This window comes from Priapulus caudatus, unplaced genomic scaffold, assembly GCF_000485595.1.
Source record: "Priapulus caudatus unplaced genomic scaffold, Priapulus_caudatus-5.0.1 Scaffold345, whole genome shotgun sequence".
NCBI classification, from domain to species: Eukaryota; Metazoa; Priapulida; class Priapulimorpha; order Priapulimorphida; family Priapulidae; genus Priapulus; species Priapulus caudatus.
The window spans coordinates 1-9515 of record NW_014577406.1 but is presented as its reverse complement, the minus strand read 5'-3'; the positions used below and the strand labels follow the sequence as shown (position 1 = coordinate 9515).

The 9515-nt window shown below is 44.1% G+C and overlaps 2 protein-coding genes across 2 annotated transcripts in view; both read right to left on the bottom strand.

Moving 5' to 3' along the window:
* Positions 1-582, bottom strand: part of LOC106809341 (probable G-protein coupled receptor AH9.1) — a 43140-nt gene extending 42558 nt beyond the window's left edge. The window contains exon 1 of the mRNA XM_014812403.1: positions 542-582. Coding sequence (XP_014667889.1) covers positions 542-544 — 3 coding nt within the window. The 5' untranslated portion in view covers positions 545-582. The remainder of the gene's footprint in view (positions 1-541) is intronic.
* A 4136-nt stretch (positions 583-4718) lies between these two features.
* Positions 4719-9160, bottom strand: LOC106809319 (parafibromin-like; the record flags this gene model as incomplete). The annotated part of the gene is made up of 8 exons (XM_014812361.1): positions 4719-5271; positions 5903-6044; positions 6429-6520; positions 7066-7203; positions 7638-7725; positions 7964-8137; positions 8673-8787; positions 9062-9160. Coding segments are annotated over 8 exons (885 nt in total), but the record flags the coding sequence as incomplete, so codon positions are not given.
* Positions 9161-9515: the final 355 nt, after the last annotated feature.

The following is a 9515-nucleotide window of genomic DNA, read 5'->3' as shown; positions in this document are numbered from 1 at the left end:
TTACTTGCTCTTGTTCTCTCCCGCACTCACCAGTTCTCTCCCTCTCTCTCCCCCCCCTCTCTCTCTCTTTCTTTCTCTCTCTCTCTCTCCTTCTTTCTCTCTCTTTCCAAATCACTCCGCTTTCCTCTATCTTTCTTACTTGCTCTTGTTCTCTCCCGCACTCACCAGTTCTCTCCCTCTCTCTCCCCCTCTCTCTCTCTCTCTCTCTCTCTCTCTCTCTTTCTCTCTCTTTCTGTCGCTCACTCCACTCATCTCTCTAATTCTCTCCCTCGTTCCCGCTCTCTCCTGCTCTCGCCAGTTCTCTCTCTCGTTACTTCTCTCTCTCTTGCCTTCTCTCACTGTATCTCTTTATCTCTTGATAAGACATCAACGATGCGAGATGTCAGGAGACTCGATCATCCACGCAGCGATATCACAAAGCTTTACAAATACAATTTTTGCCGTCACGCGGCCATATGGCGGACGTCTACTTATTGCCATCCTCGTCATTCTACCGCTTGCGCTACGATGTATAACCTATAGTATCCGTAACACGCCTTACCATCTAGAATGTCGTGAATCCATGAACAGACACAGTGATCCCCTGCTCTCGCTTTCTCTCTCACTCTCTCTCTCTCTCTCCCTTTCTCTTACGGAAGCTATGTAGGAGTCCCGCTATATCCGAACACACGGCGCGTCGTACGTCTGAAATCTAACTCGGCTTACACTTTCACGCAGAGACTCCGACACGACACACCTGGCGCCTGCGTTATATCATCAGGTGAAAATTCGACGTGTTATTTTCGGTGTAAGGTTATAATAGAATTGCTCGTCGCACACACGCACGCGCACGCATGCCCGTCCGCCTGCCGTTCCTCGTATATAACGTCGCGTATAGGAAAGCGCGCTGAAAATAAAATTACTCGCAACGCGCGATGCATATGTGTATCTATCTATCTATTGGTTTAGCGCCGCTCGTTTTAACAACGGGCGCCATCTACCGGCTAAGGCGGGCATGAGGTCTGAAGAGAAGCCAAATGGTTTGTCAGTAAGTTTTTTTGTGGCTCAAGTGTCGCGGGATTGATGGAAGAAATGCGGGGATCACACGCCCTGCTGCCCGATGCGGCTTTCATGCACACAGATATATAGTCAGTCACCGAAATATATAGGGGACACTAGTCTAGCCAGTATATTATTTCTATGGTCAGTCAAGTGTGACTGAACGGATTGCATTGCAATGCATGCGTGGCAACCATGTGGATTAATTCCACTCTGCTGAGTGGTCAGACCGTAGTCTGAACATACTCTCCGAGTGCGTGTGCTAAAGCTATAGGCACTCATGTCGCTCTGCAGCCGTCGATCCCCATTACAACATTAGCGCGCAGCAGTGTGTATAGTAAATTAAGCTTGAACTTCATACTTAATGGTCGTATTCACTTCGTATATATGTGGTTGATATATATTACGGTCTGATACACTGACATATTATAATACACTTCCAGTGCGCCCAAGCTGTGCACGGGCGTGTGCTTCTGCCTTCGGCCTACGGAGCCACATGACAGCCCATCGGTGAAGTGCACAACAAACGTCATCGTCGACAGCAACGGACTACTATCATTACGGTCTGAGCTAACCCCGGGAGTTAGCACGCACATCCTCTTCTCCACATCTCTCTGTGTAATTAGAAAGCTTATGCAACCGTCTGAAACCACGGGTATTAACCAAGCTGTGTCTCTCTGCCGCTGTATGTATAGAAATAATGTTTCGTTGCTTTTCGAAAGAAAAAGAAAACCGATTCGCTTGAGGGAGAATGCGAACTTCCCTTTGGTTCGAATTTACATTTTAATTCGCTTGTTAATGGAATATCTTTTACGGTATACGTTTTAGCTTACAACGGCGAAGATTTTTTGTAGTAAAAATGCTGTCTGGATATTTTACGACAGCCGTAATACCCCGTATTGGCGTAAAAAACGCAGAAATAGACAAACGTAGAAAACAGACGCTCACCACATAAAATTGTTAGTTTGCTTGTTCGTAAATCGAAATATATAGGCGAGCGTACAGCGACCCTGCTCATGTAGAATGAACCACCTCTGTCCGTAATCCTTCTGGCTGTACAATCATTTATATCAGATGCACATGAATGAGAGATCTCTCGCTCATGCACTCTTGATTGAATTCAACGCATGAGAAACTATAATAGCGCTCTCAATGCGGTGTCACGAAAATCGGAGTCAGTGAATTGTGTATTATAATATACTCGTGTATGGGCGCCAACCCAGTTTGCTGATAAGTTATTAAGATAGACGCATCCCATTACTATAAGTATGCAAATCACATGCGTATTAGATCATATAATAAAAAAAAATCGATCCATCTGCGGGATTCTAAGTTAACTGCTTCGTCAGAAATGACGTTTCTCGGTTGTGTACTACAAAAGTAGATGTTATATTCCTAAACGGTTTGCGGTACACGGCCATTCCTAGTAAATGCGCGGAAACAAAAGTTCTAAACTCAGACTAGAAGCAGGTGCGTTTACCTGTTCTATATAAACTTGTCTATGTGCCTTCGTGCAAAATACACATGTATAATCAAAACATTTAAAAAAACGTTTTGAAATTCCGTAGTCAAAGTGCATAGAGCATAGAGTAACAGCAATTTGATACTGTCTTTAAGGGAGAGAAGAGAGAGGTTATATAAATATATATATTCATAAACAAAACGATAATATTTATTAACACTATGATTTATTTTCATATTACTAAGTCTACAGGCAAAATAATAATCATTAGCTACCCACATATATACGATGCATAAAAATACTTTCCATACTTTTACAATTATTTACAAACAGTACTACGTAAGGTGTATAGATAGATATATGCACTTAAACTACAGTTAATGAAACAAAACACCATGTCAATACGTCACCGAAAACCTATCGCGTTTCTGTACACGTCATTCATGCGATACTTGTAATACTCCCTCTATGTCGATTACAGATATACACACTCTCAACGCTATACCAGCAGTGTACCCCGTAGCCGTAGCTAGTAGCCGTAGCAAGACACGGTGCACAGAATCCAAAACGACGGAACACCAGTCTGCTCACTTACAGTACTTTCAGACTCAAGTGCTTCACTCACTTTCATTACTACATCCAGTACTTATAGTACATCCAGTACTTATAGTACATTCAGTACTTATAGTACATTCAGTACTTATAGTACATTCAGTACTTTCAGACTCCCATGGGGGGGGCAGACGGCCATAGCGAACGGAGAGAATCTATTTAGACGCACGGTATTACATGTACACACCGTGACACGTGAATCGCACACACGCATCGTTCGCGACGACATTCCCCCCTTCCGATCTGCACCGAGGGCTACGTATTCGAGGGAATCTATACGTTCATGCTCGTCCTACTGGAACGCAAGACTGAAAAGTGGCGATCCAACTCGGCCGACTAACGAAAGGGTTAATTACTGCCCGTCACGCGTAAAATGCAGTGATACTGGCGTAACTAACTATTACGTAGTCAAGTCACACGCAGACATTATCTGTAATGTACCCATGCTTATGTTTCTACTCCTCCTCTTGTTATGGTAAAGGGTTTTCGTCTGCAAGTAAAATGCAGTAGTTGCTGCAATACGAGCGAAGGTGTCGTACTCTTGGTGATGACATGGCAAAATATAACGGAATATTATTGAACAGGAAACCTGTTTAGTCTTCCCATCTTTAAGATGGCAAATATGTATATACATACATTAAAGAATTGACCATTGCATTATATAAGCATATTATATATATATAATATATTCATATATATAGTATATAATATTATATATATATTATATAGAATATATACGATATATATATATTATGATCAGGAGCTAATAATGACAAATTGTCATTAAGAGTCACATTATGACACATTATGACATAATTCACATAATGACAAATTTGTCATTATTAGCTCCTGATATGATTATACTTTGACTTGAAATGATCAATTCTATAATACCCAATTATAAAACCACAGAGTAAACACGTATGCAGAACAGTTAACACACACACCCCCACACAGTGTCGGTATCGCTGTTCAACCCAAGCTGGACAGTTCACTGTCAAAACACACCACTTTCAACACCTGCACAATCAGACAATAGAGAAAAACCAGGGGCCCGTTGTCAGAAACAAAATTAGTCTTTACATTAGCCTTAACTTTAATATGTTTCTGACAACGGGCCCCAGAGATACATTTATACCAGGTTACTAGTGGATTCGATGCAACAATCGACAGTATTTACAATAGCACACTTGCCTGTCTACCTTCGTTCTCAACCTTTTCAGATCACCTTGATATACACGGTAGTAGTCAGTTAGCACATTCTTATGCTCGTTACATATTGTCAGTTAGCTAGCATACACGCATGTATGCACCCACATGCTCTCATGCAGGCACACGTGCACGCACATGGCCAGACGCACTCACGCAGGCACATGCCCACACGCATGCACACAAGCACATGCCCACACGCACGCACGCAAGCACATGCCCACACGCACGCACGCAAGCACGCACGCACGCACACGTATGCACGCACATGGCCACACGCACTCACGCACGCACACATGCACGCAGGCACATGCCCACATGCACGCACGCACACGTACGAACACAAATGCCTACACGCACGCACGCACACATGCACGCATGCACGCACACATGCACGCACGCACGCACACATGCACGCATGCACGCACACATGCACGCACGCACGCACACTCACACACATATACAATTATAAGGCTGAAAACATTGACACAACACAGACTCGCGCAAGTGACCCTACAATCGTTACCCTGTCACCACAACACACTACTCGTGAAAAAATGTCATTGAGAAAACAGCCCTCACGCTCCGACCTGCCCCCTGTACCCCACTTCACGTCTGACTCGCAGGGTATGGCTGGGATGTACTCAGCATCGACTAAAATCAACAGAATTTTTCGAAGATGAAGAAATACATGTGCCTTTGGTGAATCTCACACGTGTTTGCTCCTTAACTAAGAGCTTAGTCTATCAGCAGGTCACTGCCACAGTGTTCTTGGTGTGCAGGCAACCCATTGTTGTCCTTGAACATCAACCAGTGCAGTGCAAAAATTGGTAGATAAACGTCCAAGGCTTTTACAACTGCGGCTCTTCTGCGTGCTGGAGAGGGGAACAGATGACAAGGATGGATGGGCCTGCTACCATCTCAAGTGTGGCTTGTATTTAATCATATATCTGGAACACAACAAAAGAGATGAAGTGAGAACAAGGTAAATCGAGAATATTTAGCAGTAGTAACATAAAGGTGTAGCCAGCAAAAACAACATGGTAGATCCAACAAAATATATTTCGACTAATCGTAATATTGACAAAATTTGCTATAAATTAGCCAAAAAGAAAAAAAGCACAACTGTGCAGTGCGCCCCATCAAATCTATATAGTTCTATTTCTCTAGGTATTCATTAATTCCAATAATAACAGATATTCACTTACACATGCATAGACAACACGATTATGGCATGTCAACTCAAACAATAAAAATTATATCGAGTTAAAAAACGGTTTAGCAAATACACATGCACAAAATCTAGCAATAAATATCAATATGTATAAATAAGAAAAAATATATAGCACATATATACACACATATACCTACATTGATATATGGTATACAATGGCGTTCAGATGTTTAATTTGTCATCGTGATGCATAACATTAAGGACATGTAACGCCAGTTCATGCATTAAGCATGACGCATCGTGATACATCACGACACATCGCAACACACCGTGATGCACCGTGACACATCATGGCACACCGTGATGCACCTTGACGCATCGTCGTGCGCCGCCGATGACAAACTCACTTGTCTAGGTATTCCCAGAACTTGATGAGCGACGCGCGATCTAGATGCCGCTTCGTCTTGCTCAGCTGCAGTATGTGCACCGACCACTTCGCCACGTTGGCGTCAAGTGGAAGCTCGTCCCACTTGATGTGAAACGCCTTGACTGGCGTGCGCGGAAAAAAGAAAGAAAGAGATATGCATGAAATCTCGGCGGCAGCTCGTCCCACTTCATGTGAAACGCTTTGACTGGCACGCACGGATAAAAAAAAACAAGAGATGCACGTGAGACTTCATCCTGCGATGCGGTAAGCTCATCATTTAACCTCGCGCGTCCGATCACACCACGTCGAATCCTATCTGACATTTTACTGGGTCCGTGTATCTGATGTGGCATCATGGATGTCTGACTTCACTGCGAGCATTTGTGTCAAATCGTCAACACGTTGACACGTGTGACTTTAAACAGCGTCCACGTGTGACGCTGACGCATCCGGTGTCAGTCGACGCGTGTCTGCACGCTATTAAGCTCGGTGAAGCAGGCACTTACTCCGATCAAAGATTTCCACTGGATTGCCATTCCACGGCCAGCCCTTGAACTGCCAGGCCGGCCCTTGCACGAACACAGCAACGACTCTGTCCCTGAAACGGTAACGCTAACGTGAGAAAGTAACGTACACGGCGCGGCGTTAAAAGAATTATTTCGTAAATAACTGCACAAGCGACAAATATATAGCGAAATGTAGTCTCACCTAATAGTAAACATGTTACTAATCTAAATAACAAAGTTAATTTTTACTCAACCGTACAAGTTTGAAACGTATTGCTGACATGTCGTTGATTTTACTAATCACTTCAAGATAAAATTTACCACGGTTTTATGCTGTTATAGTATATAAAATAGTATACGTTCAATCACGTCGCGACAATTTCCTTGAAATCGGCAACCACCATACAAAAGGGCATCTCAATTTTACTTTAGTCACTTGCTGCTACTCAAACAATACCAGTAAGTATTGTAGTAGTCGGAAAAATACGAAAACGGTCAGGAACACCATTTTAAATGATTACTGTAATACGCAATAATTCTACGTTTCCCCGTAGAAGCCTCCGGGCGCGTGAGCTCAGCAGGCGACCCCTGGTGGGTGGCGGGAGCGCATCCCAGCTCAACCGTACCCATGACTCACCAGTCATCGGGGGACAGTTTGAGGGGGTTGTCGATGACTCGGTAAGGCACCGTCAGGCCGCCGTCTTTCCGTCGCTGGATGAGCACCTCGTTATCACGCTTAGCACCCTGCTTCTTCTTGTCTTCCGTACTCATAAACCTAGGCAGACGAAAACAAAATGTCACGCGAGGTATACAATGCGATCGCATGTGCGAATGCATCACAACGTGAAATGCCTACATGTGATCGTAGGGTTACACATTAAAGTCTATGGATAACATGTTACATGCTAAACATCTACAGATGATAACATTGATATGTTACATATTACTCATCTGCAAGCAAAACGTTATGTGCTCCACATCTACAGACGACATGTTTCATGTTACACAACTACACGGAACATGTTACATGTTACACAACTACAGGCAGCATGTTTCATGCTACACAATTACATGGAACATGTTACGTGTGACACATCTACATGGAACATGTTACATGTGACACATCTACACGGAACATGTTTGACGCTACACAACGACAGGTGACATGTTGTAACTGGTAACAGTGATCATCAATCGACACAGGCTTACTTGAAGTCTTGCAGCATGTCCTTGACATTGTACATGGTCACCAACGAGGTGGTGGCTGCCGGTATGACAAAGATGGGGGTGCGGGAACCTGCAAACACACCAGTCACCGCGTACAGATGAGCCGAACGAAACACTCGACCTATCTCTAGAGACGAGAGGCTTCCAAACCGCGCAAATGCAAACAATTTACTTATTACTACTTATTTCTTTTATTTCCTTATTTATTCCTTCCTATTTATTTCTTATTTTCTTGTCTACTCTCGCGACCTCGACTCGCTCTAGCGACAGTTCCGGCACGAGAAATGCCCCGACGCAGGAGATCTCACCTCGCTTGGCGTTGGCGGGAGGTCGGGCGATGGAGACGGGTTTCGCCTGCTGCTGAGCGTTGGGCATCTGCTGCGGCTCGGGCGCAGCCTTGCGCGCCGTCACGCCCTCTGTCACCGACTTCAAGGTCATGCCGTGATACGTGCCCATCGTGTCGATCTTGAAGCCCTCGGTAGCTGCGGGGGAAAGCAACGTTAGCTGGTGAATTATCCGCGAGTCACCGGTTGTCAAGTCTTGTTGCACTCTCAAGTCACTAAGCCTGGTGGCTCACTGACCTGGAGACCTCACTCCAGTTCCTGTGTGTCAAGTTCCTATGAAGTGACTGTAGCATTTTCGATGGAGGAGAGAGCAAGCACTGATCGAATCTAATTTAAATACGAATGTAAGTTACGTATATCTTTATTTTTCAGTAATGCTGCTATAACACAGATGATCTACAGCGTGTAATCACTAGGAAATTGGCCTGGTGTAGGCATCTCAAATTATCAGTAGTTTTTAATATGAAAATTTCTTGCAGAGATAGAGTGAAGACAAAATCATAGTAAAGATCTCGTTCAATAGAGATAACATTTGATAATACAACTTTCTGTAAATTTTCATAAAAGCCCTGCTAGCACAGATCATTCTTATCGCCGTATTTCTACACGTTAAAAGCACTGTCTCATGTAAGAACATGAGCGTAGGAGAACAGACGCACGAAGAACTTCATACCTTCCTTCGACTTTGTAAAGCGTTCCTGATCGTATCTGTTGTAAGCAGTCAGCTGTTGTGGTTTCTGCTGTTGTTGTTGTTGTTGTTGCTGCTGCTGTTGCTGTTGTTGCTGACCCTGCAAATAGTAGAGAAAGTGTTTTAAGGTTTCATCGCACAACTCTTCACCTAGAGAGACTGTGGGGAAAGACGAATGCCCTATAAACTATATTTACTACATATATACTATATTTTACAACAGATGTAGCCATTTAGGGGTTCCTTAGGACAATACTTGATTGGTCTAAATGAGTTTGCATGTGCTTCTAGGTTTACCACATTTCTCACTGATTGTAGTTTATAAGAATTAAGACAAAAATTAATTATTAGGAATTGTCTGTCTCTCTTGTTACCTTTTGATCAGCATTGCCGTGTGTATCTGGCTGCTGCTTATAACCTTCCTCCCTAGCTTTTATCGACGTCAATATCCCAAATACGTTCTTCGCGAAATTCTGAAAAATTCATATCAAAATCAAATCAAACAATGAGGTCTTTTGTTAAAGCATTGCATCATTAAAACTTTCTCAAACAATTAAGCACTCTGACATTACTCCCCTGCTTTCGCCCCCGCACGCGGCGCCCCCTCTCCCACGCCCCGCACATGGCGCCCCTCCCCTTCACCCCGCATGTGGTGCTCCTCTCCTCTCGCCCTATGTATGGCATCCCTCCACCTCTCCCCACATGTTGTGCCCCCTCCCTCTCGCCCCCGCCCCTACACATAACTCCCAGCGTCCGCCACAGCCTCTCTCTGCTGATGATGTCGCGCGTGCCTCCACCTCCTCCCGCCTCCACTCCTCCTCCCCCTCT